At 32.1% G+C, this 22,000-nt stretch overlaps 4 protein-coding genes across 9 annotated transcripts in view; 2 read left to right on the forward strand and 2 right to left on the reverse strand.

Annotated features, from left to right (window-relative positions):
- The first annotated feature begins 137 nt into the window (after positions 1-137).
- Positions 138-5,466, forward strand: LOC115236340 (RNA cytidine acetyltransferase). Its single transcript, XM_029808726.1, has 17 exons — positions 138-397; positions 462-725; positions 811-969; positions 1,042-1,278; positions 1,383-1,587; positions 1,689-1,810; positions 1,990-2,126; positions 2,213-2,497; positions 2,581-2,662; positions 2,769-2,885; positions 3,122-3,298; positions 3,372-3,519; positions 3,670-3,960; positions 4,205-4,399; positions 4,567-4,739; positions 4,831-5,079; positions 5,162-5,466. The coding sequence occupies exons 1-17, from the start codon at positions 290-292 to the stop codon at positions 5,390-5,392; spliced, it is 3,180 nt and encodes a 1,059-aa protein (XP_029664586.1). The 5' UTR covers positions 138-289; the 3' UTR covers positions 5,393-5,466.
- Positions 5,467-5,482: 16 nt separating this feature from the next.
- LOC115236352 (nuclear fragile X mental retardation-interacting protein 1) lies at positions 5,483-11,512 on the reverse strand. Its single transcript, XM_029808738.1, has 5 exons — positions 10,657-11,512; positions 7,063-7,361; positions 6,732-6,961; positions 6,274-6,486; positions 5,483-6,067 (listed from the first exon to the last, which is right to left on the reverse strand). Exons 1-5 carry the CDS (start codon positions 11,167-11,169, stop codon positions 5,712-5,714), a joined length of 1,611 nt encoding a protein of 536 aa, XP_029664598.1. The 5' UTR covers positions 11,170-11,512; the 3' UTR covers positions 5,483-5,711.
- A 470-nt stretch (positions 11,513-11,982) lies between these two features.
- On the forward strand, positions 11,983-16,745 carry LOC115236381 (cyclin-A1). Of its 2 annotated transcripts, none has more exons than XM_029808791.1 (6): positions 11,983-12,510; positions 12,715-13,203; positions 13,498-13,721; positions 13,881-14,085; positions 14,208-14,455; positions 14,924-16,745. In XM_029808791.1, the coding sequence occupies exons 1-6, from the start codon at positions 12,328-12,330 to the stop codon at positions 15,003-15,005; spliced, it is 1,431 nt and encodes a 476-aa protein (XP_029664651.1). In that variant the 5' UTR covers positions 11,983-12,327; the 3' UTR covers positions 15,006-16,745. The 2 variants fall into 2 exon arrangements, with proteins under 2 accessions (XP_029664651.1, XP_029664652.1); XM_029808792.1 differs by having other exon boundaries at positions 12,718-13,203.
- A 1,787-nt stretch (positions 16,746-18,532) lies between these two features.
- Positions 18,533-22,000, reverse strand: part of LOC115236254 (nucleosome assembly protein 1-like 1) — a 7,212-nt gene continuing 3,744 nt past the window's right edge. For 3 of the 5 annotated variants that reach the window (XM_029808576.1, XM_029808581.1, XM_029808578.1), the window contains 6 exons: positions 20,724-21,013; positions 20,390-20,546; positions 20,172-20,309; positions 19,950-20,097; positions 19,736-19,855; positions 18,817-19,519 (listed from right to left, as the gene is read on the reverse strand). In XM_029808576.1, coding sequence (XP_029664436.1) covers positions 19,356-19,519; positions 19,736-19,855; positions 19,950-20,097; positions 20,172-20,309; positions 20,390-20,546; positions 20,724-21,013 — 1,017 coding nt within the window. In that variant the 3' untranslated portion in view covers positions 18,817-19,355. Of the gene's footprint in view, positions 19,520-19,735; positions 19,856-19,949; positions 20,098-20,171; positions 20,310-20,389; positions 20,547-20,723; positions 21,014-21,555; positions 21,740-22,000 lie in introns of those variants that run through there. The other 2 variants (XM_029808580.1, XM_029808577.1) reach the window with 2 other exon arrangements.

A 22,000-nucleotide genomic window follows, 5' to 3' on the forward strand; every position in this document is an offset into this window, starting at 1 on the left:
TTTGTACTCTACAGCTGTAAAATAAACAAATATATTGTTTTTCTTACAATTTAAAATATTCATCAAAATATGAGCATTTAGAAAATATCTATAAAGTCGATATTTCATTCATAATTTTTTATTCGATATTTTTGAAATCGTATAAAAAAAAATATCGAATAGTCGATAATGTCCACGATATCGATAATTTGTAAACACACATTTCTATGCTAGTGGATACACGAGGCCGGCATACATATATTTCACGAAGAAGGTTAAGAAAAATATTGAATAAAATATTTTCGTAAAAATGGTTCGCCGAAAAATTGATAATCGCATACGAGTTTTGATAGAAAACGGTGTCACTCTGAGACACAGGACGATGTTTGCCATTGTCGGCGAAAAAGCGAGAGATCAAGTGAGTATTCAACTAAACATGTGCATGTATTTTGAAGAACGTTTAACTCATAAAATTTTTTCAGGTGGTATTATTGCATCATATGTTGTCTAAGACTGTCGTAAAAGCTAGGCCTTCTGTATTATGGTGCTACAAAAAGGACCTAGGTTTTAGTAGTCATAGAAAGAAACGAATGAAATCTTTGCAAAAGAAAATCAAATCGGGTAAAGTGGATGTTAACGAGGATGATCCATTTGAGTTGTTTGTTATTTCAACTAATATTCGCTACTGTTATTATAATGAAACGCATAAAATATTAGGTAACACGTATGGCATGTGTATATTACAGGTATGAGTATATATTTCTTTTTAGCTATTTATATTATGTTTAATATATTACTGTATTATAATGTTAATATATTTTATAATTTTAGGATTTTGAAGCGATTACACCAAACTTATTGGCGCGTACTATTGAAACAGTAGAGGGTGGTGGAATTATTGTATTTCTGTTGCAATCTATGAATTCTTTAAAACAATTATATACAATGAACATGGATGTTCATCAGAGGTTTCGCACGGAAGCTCATAAAGTACAAACATATTATTTTTTAAAATACACGATACATTATGCAATATTGTAACACTTTCTTTCATTAATATAGGATATAATATGTCGATTTAATGAGAGGTTCCTGTTGTCTCTGGCTTCGTGTACTCGATGTTTAGTCATTGATGATCAGTTAAATGTATTGCCTATATCTTCACACAATCTAAGGATAGAACCTGTGCATAAATCGGGCGTTTTAGAAGAACAGTCAAGTTTGGATACTTTAAAGGAGAATTTGCAAGACACTCAGCCTGTATCTGCATTAATTAATTGCTGCAAAACAGTCGACCAGGTAGATAAACTCGTAAAAATAAATTAATATAAAGAGTTGTTTAATATTATTAAATTTTAAGTTAGATTTATCTAATTCACTACATACATGATTTAAATTTTCAGGCAAAAGCAGTTCTTAAATTTATCGAATGTATTTCTGAGAAAACTTTAAGATCAACTGTATCGCTAACTGCTGCTAGAGGACGCGGAAAATCTGCTGCATTGGGGCTTGCCATTGCTGGAGCTGTTACTTTTGGATACTCCAATATTTATATCTCAAGTCCCAGTCCAGAGAACTTGAACACTCTCTTTGAATTTGTCTTTAAAGGTAAATAAATAAAAAGAAAGGGGGGATTCACTAAATTATTCATAATTATATTACTGAAACATAAAAATGTCAACATGTGTGAAACAAATAATTCGCCTTAGGATTTGACGCTCTTGGATATCAGGAACATCTCGATTATGGATTAGTACAATCCACAAATCCAGAGTTTAATAAAGCTACTGTACGTGTAAATGTGTTTCGAGATCATCGTCAGACAATTCAGGTACGTAATTTTGCCAGAAAGCTGAATCTTTGTATACATATGAGAATAATTCAAAAGTAGAATATATTATAAATTACATTACTTTATATTACTTTATATTATAGTAAGATATATGGACTTTTTTCACTGATCTTTGTGCTGTGAATTAATAACACATAGTTGTTTTGCTTTTTGTACAGTACATACATCCAACAGATACCCATAAATTAAATCAAGCAGAACTGCTTGTGATTGACGAAGCAGCAGCGATTCCTTTACCTTATGTTAAAGCAATGCTTGGGCCTTATCTAATATTTCTTGCGTCAACTATAAACGGGTAAGGATTCTCAACATTTTAAAAATTTTCTAGGGTAATAATAAATAAATTTTATAAATTATCTATTTATTTGTTAATATTTATAGATATGAAGGGACAGGTCGGTCCTTGTCGCTCAAACTGCTACAGCAATTGAGGACACAGACTGCTGGATCAAACAGCCATGGAAAAAATGAAAAGGAGCAACAAGAGAAAATTCTTATTGGCAGGCAGTTGCACGAACTTACCCTCGATGAATCGATACGTTATAAAACTGGTGATTCTATAGAACAATGGCTGTGCGATTTACTTTGTTTAAATGCTACGATGCATGCACCCATTCTTTCCGGATGTCCTCCACCTGATATGTGTCAATTGTATTACATAAATAGGTATTAATTACATTTAATAATGATGAAACATTTTTCATAAATGCTTGCAAATTTAGAAAATTGATATATTCTTAATTTTTTAGAGATACATTATTCTCTTATCACAAGGCTTCTGAGTTGTTTTTACAAAGGCTGGTTTCTCTGTATGTTGCATCACATTATAAAGTAAATACAGCATTTTTTCTCAATATGATATATCTCATTTTTATAAATCTTGATAATATTAACTTGATTATATTATAACTTTTTTTTTTTTTTTTTTTCTCCACAGAATACCCCTAACGATTTGCAAATGATGTCTGACGCACCTGCGCATCATCTATTTTGTTTATTGGGACCTGTAGATTCTAATAGAAAGACTCTGCCTGAAATATTAGTCGTTCTTCAAGTAGGTGTAATAATGAAATATTCTACGAAACCTATACAACTATATCTAAGATATACATGGCATGCCTAAACAAATTTCTAATTTATTCAGACGTTTATCGAGGCTTTTTGGGACGTTTAGCATGTTTTTTCTCTAAAAATACACATTATAAAGATTATATATTCTGAATTATTCATAATTAAAATATTTTGTCTTTATGTGTAAAATGTAAATAATTTAAATTTACTTTTACACAGATTTGCTTGGAAGGTGAAGTTAGCAAAACTAGTATAAAGGAGGGTCTCATGCGAGGTCGTAGAGCAGCCGGTGATCTAATACCGTGGACGATTGCTCAGCAATATCAAGATGAGGATTTTCCAGTATTGGCGGGCGCGCGCATCGTTCGGATTGCCACGCATCCCGATTATCACGGGGTATGTAGTTTCTTTATAACCTGCCAAATTAAAAAAATTATATATTTTAGTTAAAAGAATATAACAATTGCAGATGGGATACGGTAGTCGCGCATTACAGTTGTTGAAACAATACTATGAGATGAAGATACCCAACATTAATGAAAGCATTGCGCAAGAGCCAGTGATGGAAATAAAAAATGTTTCCGATGAAGCAGTCAATTTATTAGAAGAAAGTATAGGTAATTTATTGTTCAATGATATCTGTCTCTGTATTTAGTTATAAATATCTTTTATTGCTTAAAATTTTTTCTATTAAAAAAGTACAATTTTTTAATCACGATTTAAATATACAATGTTGGATTTGGTTCTATTTATAACTGCTTTTGTAGAACCTCGCAGTTCGTTACCACCGCTCTTATTAAAATTAAGCGAGAGGCATCCAGAACATCTGGATTACATTGGAGTATCTTTCGGAGTTACCGAGCAACTGTTGAAATTTTGGAAACGGTCCAATTTTGTACCTACATATTTAAGGTATGCATATACCTACATATATTTATATATATATATATATACATACGAAGGCAATGCCGAGAGATACGACGAGGGTGGATTTCCTGCGGGCATGCGTACAGCTCGCGAAATGATGGTGGTAGGGTGGAAATCGCGGAGGTTCGAGGGTACGAACAAGGGTGACACCCTGCAGTCTGACGCGGGACTTCGACCCTCGTGCTTCGCCGGGGAATGAAGTAACCAGTCACGATTCTTGGACTAGCGACTCGAAGAAATAGAGCCGTGAATTCGGGAAAGTCATGCGCGAGTTCGCGCCGAGATGGAGATTCGGAGAAAAGAGTCGTGACAGTCGCGAAAAATCTTAGTCGCTCTGTCTTTTTGCGTTTCCGTTCGAATTGTTATGTACCAAAGTCGACAAGAAGATACATTCCTGCATAATGCTTTGCAAAATTAACACGGAACAGGATAACGACAAATGGTTGCAGGCTTATTGGAGCGATTTTCGCCGGCGATTCTTAAGTCTACTCTCTTATTCGTTTAACACCTATCCAGCGTCGCTTGCATTGAGTATATTAATTAACAAAACAATATCTTTGGAATCTGTCAGTAAGTATACTATACTATATTAATTAATTATTAATGATTTATATAATGCCGTATTAGAGAACTCTAAGAATTTGTGCATATTATAAATTTCATTTCACAATCAAGACTAATGCCTAACATAGAACGTTTGTAAAAGATTTAAACTTTGAGACAAACATTTGTTTCAGCACTGAGGAAAGAAACGTTGGATGTTTACTTTACATCATACGATCTAAAGCGTTTGCAAATGTATAGTAATAATATGGCCGATTATCATTTAATTATGGATTTGCTACCATCATTAGCACGTTTATACTTTTTAAATATGATGGGAAACACTCATTTCTCAGCAGCACAATCGGTAAAATATCCTACACATCTTTAACATCTTTACTTGATATATTGTTTCTTGATATTATAGCGCTATTGTAACGATACGTGACAATTTTTAGGCGATTCTACTCGGCCTAGGCTTGCAACATAAAATCGTCGACAAATTGGCGGAAGAGTTGAATTTACCATCTTCACAATTACTCGGTTTATTCAATCGTATAATACGTAAATCGATTCAATATTTTAACAGTGTAGCGGAAAACTATGTAGAGAGCACTATGCTGACCAATGAATCAGTTAATGAGGAAGTAAAAATAAATCCTTTAGGTGGACAAAGTTTACACGAAGAATTAGAGAGCGCAGCTAAAGTTTGTATTTTGCATAATTTATTTTCTCGTTATTTATTTTATTCACATAATATATATATTAAAATAATATCGTATGTTACAGGAATTGAAAATAAAACAGAGAGCAGAATTGGAGAAACTAAAGAGAGAAAATTTGGAGCAGTATGCTATTAAGGGATCGGAAACAGATTGGACTAGTGCGCTATCCGGCAAGCACAGTAAAAACCTTATTTCTGTAAAGACTGGTGAAAAGCGACTGTCAGAAGATAATAGTGTACAAGAGTTTGAAAAAAAGCATGTAAAGAAGAAAAAAAGACATTCTTCAAAGCTATAATTTTGTAAAATGCAATAATTTACATAATTTATGTATATCTGGAAATAAATATGAAAGTTGACATACTTAACTAATAACAGACATTTTTACTGATAAAATGTTTATTATATTAAAAAATTATTATTTAAAAAATATACAGATTTTTAATAACTGGAAAGACAAAAAGATCACAGTTCTATGCTTAATAAATTGCGGTTACACATTTTTTTATATTTTATACTTAAAAAAATCACATTAGTATAGCCCAAAGAAATTGGTCCGTAATAATAAAATTTATTTCAGGTATATCATTTTTGCGTAATTACATTACTATTTCAAACTAGTTCAAATCGAAAAAATTGTTATCTATGATATATTTCACACATTGACAAATTAAATTTCTCTCATGTTGTATAGAACGTGAAAGCAGCTTTTCTAATAATTTATTACGATATCTACGCAAAAATATATTATTTTTATTATCGATTAAAGTTCGATTCATTTCGTGTTTTTGCTCATCTTGATATTTAGCAACAGTTTTTTGGGATTCATTATTCAATTTATCGCTTTTCAATTTATCATTTTCGCATTTTTGTATATCAGAAATTTCTTCATGAATTGTATTTTTTGTTGTTTTATCATCTTGAAGCTCTTCTATTTTCATTCGTTTCACCGGCACTTCTTCTGGACCTTCATCTAAACATAAAATTAATACTTGTTAAGCCGCTTCATAAAAAAATTCGTATCACTATTAAAGAAATCGAATATATCAATAATATCAATTATAACAATAACAATTATGATAATAATAATTTTCAAGATATCTGCATGTTAAAAAATGTAAATAATAAAAAAGAATACTATATTCATTTATCAACAAGTATTAAAATTTATATATTTACCGTCGCTTTCTTCACTTTCATAATTCGCTACTAAAATTGGTAAAATAGATGAACTGATCACAGGTAAATTAGTGGGTTCAAGTGTCGTAGATGTTTGCGGTACATCATCCTCATCCGAAATATTGCCAGTAATCTTTTCATATAAATTTGTTTCTTCATGTAAGTCCACTTCTTCATCTATGCATGCTTTGTTATCTTCTTCTTGCAAAACACCTAAAACATTAATGATAATTACAATAAAAAATCTTTTTCATTTTTTTTATTTAATATTTTGCATATAACAAAAGAGAGAACGCAATAAATTAAAAATTTAAAAAGTTATTAATATAAATGGTTAATATAAATTGTACGATTAATATATAATCAAGATAGCAACTGATTTTAATATATTCAAAATTGCAGATTTTTTTTATGCTGTAATATACACATATAAATATATTTTCCGTAATATAACTTACTTATTCCAGGAAAAGGACGTAAACCTCTGTATAATTTGTCTGTATGAACGTAATTGTTATTATTTTCGTATGCGTAACGTTTGCGAGGTCTGCGTTTCTTCTGGCGCACATTTGCTGTCCTGTTCGTTCTAGTTTGTATATTAAAGTTCTGCTTGATTATCTCTCCCCTTTGTAACTTTTCTAATTCTTCTGCCTTGCGCAAGTTTATGTTAGCTTCAGTAGGATACCTCCTGTTTTATAGTACAGTCAAAAAAAAATGTCTCTATTACTCATGCTTTTATTAACGCAATTATTTTTCAGATATTAAAAAACACATGATAAAGTAACTTACTTTTTTCGTTCCATTAGCCACTTTTCGAGATTTTCAGGTATCGATAAATCTTTCATCCTCTGGTATAAGCCGGTACGATGCTGCATACTAATATGTTTCTCCACGAGCATGGGATGTGCCGAAAACGTGCATCCATCAATGCCGCAAACCCTGTGTGTGCTTTTATGCTCGGACAGAGTATCTTTGGATGGAAAATCTCTGTCGCATACCTCGCAATAGTAAGATTTTTCGTCATTGGAACTGACACAATTTTCGTCTCCTTGATTTTCTGTCTCTTCGTCGGCTGGACTCGGGTGAGCCTAAAAATCGTCACTGTATACTAAATTTAGAATATTTTGGGGTATAAACCTTGTCATTTATATATTATTATTCTCAATCATGTTTTACAAAATTTTTACTATTTCTTTATCGATATTCTCTCACAATTATAAGTGAATGCTATAATCTTTTAGTACACATTATATGTGCATTATCAAGTTTTACCTTATTTTTAAATCGTAAATGATTATTGTGTAAAACATTTAAAGTTACATGCCGGGGTATTCAGAAAAATTTGATCTATATATTCTACATAAAAAAACACAGACCTTGCCTTTTTCTTCAGATTACCGTTCTTTCCTTTTTACAAGTTAAATAAATTGCGTTTGTGTTTTGCTTAAGTAATAGTTGATCATCTTTACAATGCATACAATATAGCATAAATATATACTTATACAATGTGCGTTAATTACGACATTAATCGCGAAATTTTGTACAACTGTACAATTATAAAGTAAAATCTTTGTAACCGCAATTATATTTTTCTGTATATTATGTAAATATCATTAACGTATTTACACATTTTATGTTACTATAATTTATGTATAAATTTGCATTAATAATGATATTATTTAAATGAATTATTAAAACGGCAGATTCCACAAAAGATTATTTTCATAATTCAGAACGATTATTTTTCAACAAGTAAGAATAATTTTTTCTTAATGGTTTATAATGCTAAAATGATGGACAACACCAGAATTGGAACTTATAGAAATACGATTTATTCTCATAAAATGCATTTCAATTACAAACTTGTTTACCTTTTTTTTTTTGTCAATCTATCTTTCTATTTATTTATTTATTTTTTTTTTTTCGTCAGATATGAAATAAACAAACAAGTGTATTAAATATGACACGTAGCCATAATCATTTATAAAAGTTGTACTACTAATTTAACAGAGCCACAAGCTATTTGAAACTTTTTACATGTAAAATATTTTATATGAATATAATCTCTATAAAATTATTTATCTCTATTTTTCTCACAGTTTGAATACTGTAATTCTGTTACTATTTCTTAAGCATACTATAGCTTGCAGCACTGTATACTGGCCGTAAGTATAAAGGAAGAGCTTTGAAAACAATTTATACACAAATGGCCAGTTTTACATACTTGATGGATTACATCTAGTAGACCTTGTCATAATGCAGATATTTATATAATTAATTATATTTATAATTAAGATTTATATAATGAAATAGACATTATATAGTATGAATATACATACTAATGTAAAAATGAAATTGAACAAATTGTTACATAGATTACTTAAGCTATTATCATCTAGATTTTAATTAATAGATAATATTTTCTTTCAAAATTATTTCTGTCACCACTATTGTAAATAGCATATACTTATATATGGTGTAAATAATACAAAAGATTACCACATAAATATATTATATTGCAAAAATAATGAGAAAAAAAGAGAGATATAAAGGTTAGCATTTGCACATTAGGATTATGTAGGATTTATAGCAACAATACAATTAAAAATTTGGCAGATGATATCAAAACATAAGGCAAAAATCGTTCTGAAGTTTGAAAACAGAATACTTGTGTTATATATATGTTTTGAATTGTATAATTCTTTAATAAGAGGAGCCTAACGGTTAAGGCTGTGCCTGTTCGCTGGAAGGCTGTTTCTCCTCCGTATGGTCCGTTTGTTCTGATTGTTCTGTTGTATTCACAGTTTTCTGAACACCCTCGGATTCAATCGTGCTATTGTTATCACGTGTTTTCTGACCACCCTGTAAAACCAAAGTAATCAACGTTTATCAACGTTGAATAGAACAGACTGGATCTTCATCACGAAATGACTATTTATACTTTCTTTAGAATTAATGTACATAATTATATATTACGCCATTAATTTATTTTCATATTTTATCTATTATTTTATATTGTTGCCTTCTTACATCTGCTTAATGCAAACAAAATACAGTATATGAACTGTGTCCTGTTTAAAATATCATATCCTGAGAAATGCACTCACGCAGTAAACACGTTTCGCGTGCTTTCTCTATCTTGATAAAGATGATTAATTATAAAAGCTCATTGTCCTCTTATAAACTCAATGCTAAATATTTTAGCTATTTTGTCATTCCGTTTTTATAAGTCGAGGGGAAAATAAGAAATATTTTTTAGTTTGATATCAGAAAAATGGTTTCTTGATATTTCCTATTTTGTATTTATTAAGAAAATCTTAATGCTTCTATTTCCAAAATGATATATAAAAAAAGAATCTATTATTTACATGAATTTTTTGTAACTTTGAAAATTATTCAAGAAAAGTGAATTTCATTGTTCACATAAAATAAGGGATTAACATTATGCAAATTATTTTCGATTTTAATAATTTTAGTAATAATTTGTTTATGCATTAACACACACACACACACACAGATATACACGCACATAACAGATAAATACATTAAAAAAGAGATGTAAATAAAGAGTTGAAAAAAAAAAAGAAAAACGAAAATAGTATTAAAAACAGCAACAAATATAATAAAGTTAGAAATATCATATAAAACAAGTTGGGGCAAATTAGCAAAAATAAAATAATCTATGATAATTTTATGTGCTGGAAAAATATTCTCTACTTACTTGTTTAAAAGAAAAATTTTACAATGATAAAAGCATAAAATCAAGAAGGTATTAACAGATTTTCTGGGATACAACACAGATGGAAAGATACCTGTTCAGGATGTTTTGCAAAATATTCATTTTTTGCATCTCTTATCATCCTGGTTATTTTGTTTCGTGTATCTCTAAATTCTTGCCATTCTACTGTATTTTTGTTTTATTTTTTTTTTTTTGCTCTAATTGTAAGGTACAGTCTAGTTTTCTTTTGTATCTCATGACGAATTTCGTCAGTCACCCATGGCTTTTTTATTAAGTCCGACTCCTAAATAACCATATTTTTCAATAACAGTTAAACTTCAAAATGCGAATACTACCATAGAAATTCTGTATAATATTCAACTATATATAATTTTTTTTAAAGAAAAAATCTTGCAAACTCGTCCTCAGACGACGCACTTGATTCAATTGCAATACAAAGCCATATCACATTGCAGAGATATGTTTCTTTGATAAAATCAATATCCTCCGAATAATGCAAATGAGGTATATAAAGCTCTCAAGATTCCCGCCAAAAACTACTGGCGCAATTAAAGAGTCACATAACTCAAGGATAAAAGCAGCTGTTGAAACAATTGGAATAAACGATACGGGGAGTGTGCGTGCGAGAAAGCGAGAATACGTACCGCGCGATTGTTCATCTTCTTCGCGTTACGTATCGGCTTGCCCTTGAGAGTTCCGTTGTTCGTGTTGTATCTCATGGGTCTCATGGGCGGCATCATCTGCGGGGGTAACATTCTCCGGGGCCACGGTCGCATGAAAGGTCCGCGCGGTCCCATGGACGGCGCGATGGGCGGCGCGATGGGCGCCAGGTGCCCACGTGCCCTGGGTCCCCCAGGGAACAACGGCGGCACACCGTTGAGTCGGGACATGCCGCCTCCGCCGGAGACGGGTCTCGGCGGTTGCGGCGGCGGCGGCGGTAGCGGTATCCTATGTCTGGGATCGCTCAGACTGAACATGCGGTTCAACGGCGGCATCCGACGCATCCGTGGCGGCGACGGCATTCGCGGCGGAAGCGGTATACGTTGCGGCATGCCCGTGATGGCGGGTCTACCGCCAAACCTGGGTGGCGGGAGCGGGCGGGCGCCGGCCGGCAATATTCTGGATCCCACAGGGGACCCTCGGTTTAGCGGACTCATCCTTTTATTTCTGTCAAGAAGAAAGTATTCTCTTCCTCCTCTTCCTCGTAAACACGACAACGCCACGGGGTAAAACGCGGATGTTTTTCTTCGCGGTGAAATTCGCCCGCCCGGCACGAGGTTACGACGTATCGTCGTTGCGAGGAGAAAAAAGAAAGGGAAACTATCGTTCGAGCGCGAGCGAGTGAAACATTGCACGTGGTGTCCCAATATCACGCGACCGAGAGACCGAGAAATCGAGAGAAACTGTTAGAAACGACAAACGCGATCGCGAACTTGAAGACTGATTCCTGTTCAGCGGACCTTTTAACACGCAAATTCATCGCGTGCGTTCGCAAGCGTATCTGCAACTGCTCCATGGAAATTTTTCCGATAATGGAGCAGTCCCGCGATTGGCTATCAATTCGAATAATTTCCGGGACTTAAAAAATTCTCTATTCCATAGCCAATCACGTGATTTTTGCGTCCATCTGTATTTTCTTGCTGGAAAACTCCGATCGTATCTAGAGTTTTTATACATCATGACTATATGTTGAAAATAATTGACAACGTTATCACCAAACAGCTGATGAAAAAAGTTAAGTTATATTCTGTCAAGTTTTCATTTCATCTTTGTGGATCACACAGCTGTTTTAATAATTGAGACGCATGTTTTTTTTTTGTTTTTTTTTTTTTTTTACACTCGTATATTCGTACGCGAAGAAGATGAGTTTGCGAACGCGTGAAGGTGGCGGCGCGATTGGCCGGCGCGTTTCCCACGCTCGCTATTGGCCGATTTCGCGCAACGCTCCCCATAACGTCCCGCCAGCTGTTGGAGTTTTACGTTTGTTTTAAATCAAACGGCAACCGAAGAACCGAACCGCTCGGAACGCTGTGCCGAGCGCCCGTCCGCCCGTCCGTTTTCCCGCGACTCTGTGATGCAGAGGCAGAGGCAGAGGCATAGCCAACTGTAGGCGAACGGAACTCGAACGTTTCGTCGCGGCACGCAGAGAAAGCGGGACGGGCGCGCGCGTTGTTTATCGGCGGAGCATTTTTTTTTCACCCGGTCTATGTACGCGTGTGTGTCCCCGACAGTTTAGATCTCCCGATCCACGATTATACGCGGCACATATCGTGTCGATTCTCCCATTCGGACGATAGGGCTCGTCGTTGCAGACAATGGCCACGATCAGGGTGTACCAGGAAGATCAGGAGAACCGCGTTGTCGGCGCCGATATACGCGGCCGCGGCAAGGAGAACCTCGTTGCCGCCGCGAGCACGCAGACCCAAGGCTTCCAGCCGAACAAACGCGCCGTTCTTGGTGTTCTGCACAATAATTGCCCGCGACACGGAACAAAGCTCGTACGTAAATTTTGCCGTTTCTTCCTTTTCTTCGTTCTCTTTTATAAGAGGAGATTCTCTCTCGATTAAGCGATAAGCACGTTGCCATCGCGCGTTCCTGAACCGCGTAACGTGCATTTCGCGCCTTTAGCGAATTTCGTCCTTCATTTAAAATGAAGTATATCGAAAGACTCGTATATCATTGTATTTCTTTTATTCTTTTAGCAGGAGAATCACAAGGATGAAAAATATATTAAAACAAAACCATTTGTTCCACCACAATCTGAGCCTTTCAAAATTTATGATGATAAGAAAGAGGAGCCAGTCTTCAAGATTTACGAGGATAAATTGGAAGAAGAGACATCTGTTGTACTTAGGGACTCAAAGGAAAAGAGAGAGACAAAAGTCGTGCAAGAAACAGTGGCAAAATCCAATAAAGAGCAGCCAAGAATAGAAACACGTACTACAAGCAGTGTTAATTTTGCAGCATTTCGTAGTACCATCGAAGAAATCTGTCAAAATAAACAAGATGATATCTTCTCAAAAGATAGTCCAATGTCTTTGGAGAAGTCATTGGAGAAGTCTCTGACGTATAGCAGTTCTTCCAACAAAGAATATAAAACTAGAAGAGAATATATTAAGGAAATGAAAACTAATTTCTTTGATGTAGACGAATATAGGGCCGACATATATAATTATTTACGTATATCAGAAGTATGTATTTGTTTATGCATCTATATATGATATATTAATTTACATATAAAAATATTGAAATATATATATATATGAAAATTAAATAAAACATGAAATAAAAAATATAATTAAATATTGTTTAAATAAATTAGTAATATTTCAATTGTAGTAAAAAAAAAGTAATATTAATGTCCCTATATACCTTGATAAGGTATGTTTCATACCTTATCAAGAAAACATTTTCTCAACGGCTTTCTTTTTATTTGCTTTAGTACTTAAATATTTTCTTTTAATTCTTTTTTTTCTATTTTTCAGACACTACATAGACCAAAACCTGGTTACATGAAGAAACAGCCTGATATTACATACTCGATGAGATCTATATTAATAGATTGGCTTGTGGAAGTAGCCGAAGAATATCGACTGCAAGATGAGACACTATATTTGGCTGTCTCGTATATAGATCGCTTCTTATCATATATGAGCGTTGTAAGAACGAAATTACAACTCGTTGGGACTGCTGCTATGTTTATCGCGGCGTGAGTTTATTTTAATAATTAATCTAGTATATGTGAAAAATCAGTAGGTTAAATCTTGAATTGGACATATATTAAAAATTCAAACTATTTATTATTTGATTGAGACTTTTTGAGAGAAATTGAACTATTATTTTACAATTGTTTTATATATATTAATAGGAAATATGAAGAAATTTATCCTCCCGAGGTAGGAGAATTTGTATATATCACAGATGATACATACACAAAGACACAGGTAATAAAAATGGAGAACTTGATATTGAGGGTTTTATCGTTCGATCTAACTGTACCGACACATTTCACATTTCTAATGGAATACTGTATCAACAACAATTTGTCCGATAAAATTAAATTCTTGGCAATGGTAAGTTTCAATAAGCATAAAATAATTTGTGTTCCAGTTCTTTTAGATATTATATACTTTCTGTATCGATCATGTTTGTCTCTTTACTCTCTTGTTATCTTTTAATGCGTTTCGCGTTTCAGTATTTGTGCGAATTATCAATGCTTGAGGCCGATCCATACCTACAGTATTTGCCCAGTCATTTGGCTGCGTCTGCAGTGGCGCTCGCGCGGCATACATTGCAGGAAGAGATCTGGCCACACGAATTGGAGCTATCGACGGGATATGATCTGAAAACTCTTAAGGAATGTATCACATACTTGAGCAAGACCTTCTGCAATGCTCCCAATATCCCACAAGTAGCAATACAAGAAAAGTACAGAAGCAGCAAGTAAGTAGAAATATTAAAAACAATATAATAGCAGTAATAAATAACAACTGTATAATAATCTAATTGTGTATATACATACACACATACATACACATACAATTAGATTATATATATTAAATACAATTTAATATTGTAAATTATAAGTACAGAAGAAGTAGAAATATTAAAAACAATATAATAGCAGTAATAAATAACAACTGTATAATAATCTAATTGTGTATATACATACACACATACACACATATACAATTAGATTATATATATTAAATACAATTTAATATTGTAAATTATATACAATATATATATATATTGTATATAATTTACAACATTATACATAAATATTATAATTAGATATTGATAATATAATTTCTTGACTTGTGTTTTATCATAACCTTTTCATAAAATAAATATATTACGAATTTTTTGGAATATTTGAAAATTTCTTTTAACAAAAGGATCTTTCTTCAGGTATGGTCATGTATCTATGCTGTTGCCTCGTAGTACCGAGGCGGTATCATGCGAGGATGAAGATGAAGAGGAAGGCATTTAGTAATATTTTAAAACGAACACAGGATTAAAGCGATTTTTCTGTGTATAAATTGCTAATTAAATCTCCCGTGAGTGCCTAATATATATCAATTATGGAGGGGATCAGGGCAAGACTGGCCTATAAAATGAAAAGCATACAGTTTATTTCTGTTAGCTTGTTTCGGTCTAGTCGATACGTTTTATGAAAGCAAGAAACATGCCTGGCTCTGCTATCTTCGTCGCACATCATTCTTGCATCATCGCCCATATGCATTCTAGATTGTGACCACATAAAAATTTTAATAATTGTTTCGGGTTTTGTAATTATATCTCCAATGTGCGAAGCTCTAGAGAGAGAGAGTGAGAGAAAGAGATATAACATATCTAGAAACTGTATTTTTATAAGTACTTTTTTAGAAGAATGATTATAAAACACAACAAAGGCGCTGCTTTTTTCTCGTAGGTACATAGCGCAAAACAATTAAATTGCCCTAATAAGAAAAAGAATCAGAAACAAAAATATTTATATTTATTATTATCGTTTACAGTTAGATGCACTATTAACGATACCAATTATCAATAAAAATGGCAAATTTTATTTAAAATATTTCCGTGAAATTAATTGCACACGTTTCGATGAATTTTTCAGTCATTGTACAGTTATTTATTTACAGCATTTTAGATATCCCGTAATTAATATCAAATGCGTAGTTTGCTTTGTTAGGAAAGAAAGTAAGGTATCTTTTTATATATATATCCCTGTACTGCATTATATATATACAAAAGCGTTAGATTATGTGCTGTGCAAGATTACACTGTTAATTTCTTCGTGACACAAATCACTTTAACAGTGATGTTCTCTGTACGAAAGACACGCATACATTATCTTCTATATCCATCCATTAATTCATAATTTATGAATGTAACGGCGTAAATTCGTAATAATTAAATATACATCCATTTTTCGATGACGCACCCCCGTTTTCGATTACATATATTCCACGTGCAATTTTGCACAGCATAATTGCCACATTTTAATATAAAACTCAAAATACCTAGGTGTTCATCAAATCTAATATGCATGAGAATATGTTCGTATATATGAATTCAAATATAGATATAAAAAAATGTTATGGAATCATAATACATCGTTACACGATTGCATATTTAGTTTTGCATTAATTGTAAATTGTCATTTATTTCATTGTTTCATCAGATAATTGAAAATAAGGACTAAAATGTTCCAATGATTATACTTACATTGTGAAATATAAATGTCTCCTCTCCGACACATGTGCAAAAACATTAGGTACATTCAAGATACAAATCAAAACTACCTGTTATATAAATTACAAATAACATTAAAGTATTATTAAATTTTAAAAGGTATGTTTTGTAAAAATGAAACAAAGCTTCAAAAAGTGGTCTTTTCTTTGTATCTTCTGATTCTATGACGTCGCCGTTCTTCTTTGATAAAAAGTTGAAAATGTAATGTACGAATGTTTTTTTTTTATATTATATTTTTATATATATCTGACATAGTGGGTTTTATACCACGTTAAAATATTATAAATTATTCCGAATCGTTTCGATTTGACACAAAATCGTTGTATCAAATGTTCCCTCTATGAGTAATATGAATTCATATAGAAGAAAAGCATGATTAATATATAATTGTAAATAATACCAAAAATTCGTTCTCTTTACGAACGCTTTGGAAGGATATTTTGCAAAGAGGAATAAAGAGGAATGAAAAACAACCGAAGCAGCGAAATTTTTTTTTCTCCACTTTTATATTAAAAATTTAATATTGTAAATTATATACAATATATATATATATTGTATATAATTTACAACATTATACATAAATATTATAATTAGATATTGATAATATAATTTCTTGACTTGTGTTTTATCATAACCTTTTCATAAAATAAATATATTACGAATTTTTTGGAATATTTGAAAATTTCTTTTAACAAAAGGATCTTTCTTCAGGTATGGTCATGTATCTATGCTGTTGCCTCGTAGTACCGAGGCGGTATCATGCGAGGATGAAGATGAAGAGGAAGGCATTTAGTAATATTTTAAAACGAACACAGGATTAAAGCGATTTTTCTGTGTATAAATTGCTAATTAAATCTCCCGTGAGTGCCTAATATATATCAATTATGGAGGGGATCAGGGCAAGACTGGCCTATAAAATGAAAAGCATACAGTTTATTTCTGTTAGCTTGTTTCGGTCTAGTCGATACGTTTTATGAAAGCAAGAAACATGCCTGGCTCTGCTATCTTCGTCGCACATCATTCTTGCATCATCGCCCATATGCATTCTAGATTGTGACCACATAAAAATTTTAATAATTGTTTCGGGTTTTGTAATTATATCTCCAATGTGCGAAGCTCTAGAGAGAGAGAGTGAGAGAAAGAGATATAACATATCTAGAAACTGTATTTTTATAAGTACTTTTTTAGAAGAATGATTATAAAACACAACAAAGGCGCTGCTTTTTTCTCGTAGGTACATAGCGCAAAACAATTAAATTGCCCTAATAAGAAAAAGAATCAGAAACAAAAATATTTATATTTATTATTATCGTTTACAGTTAGATGCACTATTAACGATACCAATTATCAATAAAAATGGCAAATTTTATTTAAAATATTTCCGTGAAATTAATTGCACACGTTTCGATGAATTTTTCAGTCATTGTACAGTTATTTATTTACAGCATTTTAGATATCCCGTAATTAATATCAAATGCGTAGTTTGCTTTGTTAGGAAAGAAAGTAAGGTATCTTTTTATATATATATCCCTGTACTGCATTATATATATACAAAAGCGTTAGATTATGTGCTGTGCAAGATTACACTGTTAATTTCTTCGTGACACAAATCACTTTAACAGTGATGTTCTCTGTACGAAAGACACGCATACATTATCTTCTATATCCATCCATTAATTCATAATTTATGAATGTAACGGCGTAAATTCGTAATAATTAAATATACATCCATTTTTCGATGACGCACCCCCGTTTTCGATTACATATATTCCACGTGCAATTTTGCACAGCATAATTGCCACATTTTAATATAAAACTCAAAATACCTAGGTGTTCATCAAATCTAATATGCATGAGAATATGTTCGTATATATGAATTCAAATATAGATATAAAAAAATGTTATGGAATCATAATACATCGTTACACGATTGCATATTTAGTTTTGCATTAATTGTAAATTGTCATTTATTTCATTGTTTCATCAGATAATTGAAAATAAGGACTAAAATGTTCCAATGATTATACTTACATTGTGAAATATAAATGTCTCCTCTCCGACACATGTGCAAAAACATTAGGTACATTCAAGATACAAATCAAAACTACCTGTTATATAAATTACAAATAACATTAAAGTATTATTAAATTTTAAAAGGTATGTTTTGTAAAAATGAAACAAAGCTTCAAAAAGTGGTCTTTTCTTTGTATCTTCTGATTCTATGACGTCGCCGTTCTTCTTTGATAAAAAGTTGAAAATGTAATGTACGAATGTTTTTTTTTTTATATTATATTTTTATATATATCTGACATAGTGGGTTTTATACCACGTTAAAATATTATAAATTATTCCGAATCGTTTCGATTTGACACAAAATCGTTGTATCAAATGTTCCCTCTATGAGTAATATGAATTCATATAGAAGAAAAGCATGATTAATATATAATTGTAAATAATACCAAAAATTCGTTCTCTTTACGAACGCTTTGGAAGGATATTTTGCAAAGAGGAATAAAGAGGAATGAAAAACAACCGAAGCAGCGAAATTTTTTTTTCTCCACTTTTATATTAAAAATGCTTCAACAGTACCCAAAAATTTTTTCCATAGAGCAACGTGCGTTTCTTCGGAAAAGAATTCAAACAACCTCTCTGTCGGCGCATATAAACGTAACAAGTCGTATAAAATAAAGCAATTAAAAATTGACAATAATTAGTGTTCAAGAGCGAGAGCAATTACCGTATACATATATGACATTAGATCTTATAGCACAGGTATAATAAGGCGCATATATTCTACTCATCGTCAACGGCGAGTAAAAGGAAGGTGTAGTACGCATAATTTTTTTTATCTTTCTTTTTTTGTATCACTGGTATGTTGAAGAGTTCTAGGCTTGATCTGGAATAGGAGACATGATATGATTAGATGATTGATACAAAGAGAACAGGGATTACATTTGGAACCGCAAGGTACAGGATTATCTAGGCAGTTATCGGTCAGATGTGTCGTTAGTGTGTTGTCGCATACTGTAACGCACGAACGATTTTTTTTTTTTTCTTTCCCCATTATATCGCAATTAATATAATTCTACTGTTGTTTACACTCATTAGGATCATCGCCTTGTTTCCCACCTGAAGGCGCGTTAGTAGGAGATGAACCCTCTTCTTCCTCATCCTCCTCATCGACGTCATCGTCATCATCTCCATCCTCCTCATCCTCGTAATCTTCGTCTTCATCCTCTAGACCTTCGCCTGGAATTAATTCCATCTTATATAGGAACTACTCGGAGATACATTTACACGAATATTGTAATTGCAGATACATATTTTGAGATTAAATATTTTTTAATCTGTTATGTCGCGAGTATTTACACTTGTTTAGCGTTGAATTTATAAATGTTGTATCACAATTATTATATTCACATTAGTCATACGGGAAATTTATAATAATATACTCGTGGAAATTACCTGTGTAGTACAGTACAGCTCTAGGAACTATGCGTTCTCTAATGTAATGACCTAATTCGAAATCACTGGTCAATATAGCTTGGGTTTCATCGTCTATGTCGGCTTCCGAGTCTTCTGGCACTGAAAAATAGATATTTGCACCAAAATTATAAACGAAATGAATATAGATTAAACGTATAAAGCAAGATTTATATGAGATATTAAATAATATTACCGATTGGCGGACTAAAGAAATTAAAGAAGGAATCGTTTTGAACTGTTTTGGTCACGGTACGCATAGATCCTCGGGATTTATGCTTCTGATTTTTCTTAATAGTTTTTATTGTTACGTTCTTGCCTTTCTTCCAATCAATAACACAGCCCTATATAAAAGAGATGCTTTTTTTTAGTATTGTGATTAATATTGATAACTAAAACTAAATAATAAAAGCCTTACTTTGCATTTATATATCTCAGGTCCTTCAAAACTAAATGGATCATTTTTTTCCGGAGTACATTTCATGATATATTCTTTAGTGAGCACTAAATTTGAGAAATATTCGTTTGGTGTAAACTGGAATTCGAGGACAAATCCCTAAAAAAATATATGTTAATTTTAATTTGTTTTCTTTTTTAATCATTAATTATATTACATTATCCTTGATGATGACTAACCATTGGATTCGATTCCAGAAATTTGACTTTAATATCACTTAGATGTTTCAGGATCGGCTCGTCATGTTCCTGAACCATATCGGCTAATGTACCTACATTCTTAAATATTGTTAGCCAGAAATCTGGGATGCCTTTAGCGTCATCCTCGTTTTCCGTTCTGTGAAAAATTATATAATATAAATTAATTTGCACAAAAACAACTAATTACATTCCTAAATAAATTTAATGCATATTTAATTTTGTTCTTAATTTCTCCCAAGTAGATAAATTTATACTCATGTAACACATTATCTATTACAATTAAAATAACATTATCTATTATATGAAAACGTACTCGTCCTTGTTCTCTGTATTATCCTCGATCTTCGCCTTTTCTTTCATATAATTATTTAGAGTTTCTTCATCATCATCACTCTCCCAAACGCATTGCTCGTCCGTTGGCTCATATGTACCAGATACTATCTCACTCCGCTTCTGATATAAAGGCGCACACATTTTATAGTACTCACATTCCAAAGCATGGACCTCCTCATAAAATTTAGCCTCGATATTAGTAGTGACAAGCTGCAGTTGTTTCAGTGCTTTAATCCTGCGTTTGACGGGAGCAGGAAGAGACTGCATTTGCTAAAAATTTAATAGTACTTGTGAAACTTTGATATAGTCAAATGTAATATATAATAATTATTCAACATTATTAAAAAATATTTTATTTACAATAATTAAAAGCTTATAAATTTTTTTTTTTAAGTGTATGTTTCTGTCCTTTACAATTTTAATAACAAATCATTAATTAAAAAAACCAATTCTTAATATTTTATATGAGTTAATGACAACGATATATGTAAGGTTTATAATTATAATTAATATGATATATAGATATATAATTATATAATTTCATTCAAATTAATGAAATGGAGATAGCAAATTGAATGACAAATATGTGAAATAAATTGCATGACAAATATATGAAATGTATCATTCTGTTGAAACTTGTAGTTAAGTGGGACATAAAAGCAAATAAGCATTAGAAAGCATGCAGTTCAGAAAAAGATTTTTGCAATATCATTGTAATTATAAACATTTCACAAGGTCAGTCACAATTTATTATAAATTCAAAGATATATAAATTTGTCGAATTTACAAGACGCGAAATAATATTGCAGTACCTCTAATGGTGATGTAGTAATACAATCTCGAAGAGCTTCTAATACTTCAGTGCTACGTAAAATTTTGCGTTGGTTGTTATCATCTTCGTCTTCGACGGATTCCGTAGCACTAGTATTGACGGCGCGTTCCGGATCGGTTGTCATATTACTACAATTCAAATGTATCGCTATCAATCTCTTTAACCTTTGTACATCTTTAGTGTCAACTATCTACATTGATCTAAGAATCTTTTAGCGTTTGGTCTTTTTAAGTCATAAATTTGTCGAATTCTATTTACAATTATAATTTTGTTGAATTTTACGTAGACTGAGGATTTTCTTTTATGTATCTATATATTTCACACTGGTATGACTATTTTATTTTGTTCGCTAAAGCAGTATTAAAATTTATGCAAAAGTGTACATTGCTGGGTTCACATAGAAAAAAAGGCAAGCAACCAATTGA

Source organism: Formica exsecta, unplaced genomic scaffold (genome assembly GCF_003651465.1).
Source record: "Formica exsecta isolate Colony F162 unplaced genomic scaffold, ASM365146v1 scaffold247, whole genome shotgun sequence".
NCBI lineage: Eukaryota > Metazoa > Arthropoda > Insecta > Hymenoptera > Formicidae > Formica > Formica exsecta.

Excerpts from the sequence above, each read along its gene's own strand:
- LOC115236340 (XM_029808726.1), top strand. The coding sequence starts at position 290 with ATGGTTCGCCGAAAAATTGATAATCGCATACGAGTTTTGATAGAAAAC. Across the intron at positions 1,588-1,688 it reads CTTTGAATTTGTCTTTAAAG|GATTTGACGCTCTTGGATAT; the intron begins GTAAATAAATAA and ends AATTCGCCTTAG. Across the intron at positions 3,961-4,204 it reads GAAATCGCGGAGGTTCGAGG|TCGACAAGAAGATACATTCC; the intron begins GTACGAACAAGG and ends TATGTACCAAAG.
- LOC115236352 (XM_029808738.1), bottom strand. The coding sequence starts at position 11,169 with ATGAGTCCGCTAAACCGAGGGTCCCCTGTGGGATCCAGAATATTGCCG. Across the intron at positions 6,487-6,731 it reads ACGTCCTTTTCCTGGAATAA|GTGTTTTGCAAGAAGAAGAT; the intron begins GTAAGTTATATT and ends TTAATGTTTTAG. Across the intron at positions 6,068-6,273 it reads TGAAAGTGAAGAAAGCGACG|ATGAAGGTCCAGAAGAAGTG; the intron begins GTAAATATATAA and ends TTTTATGTTTAG.
- LOC115236381 (XM_029808791.1), top strand. The coding sequence starts at position 12,328 with ATGGCCACGATCAGGGTGTACCAGGAAGATCAGGAGAACCGCGTTGTC. Across the intron at positions 14,086-14,207 it reads AAATTAAATTCTTGGCAATG|TATTTGTGCGAATTATCAAT; the intron begins GTAAGTTTCAAT and ends TTCGCGTTTCAG. Across the intron at positions 14,456-14,923 it reads GAAAAGTACAGAAGCAGCAA|GTATGGTCATGTATCTATGC; the intron begins GTAAGTAGAAAT and ends ATCTTTCTTCAG.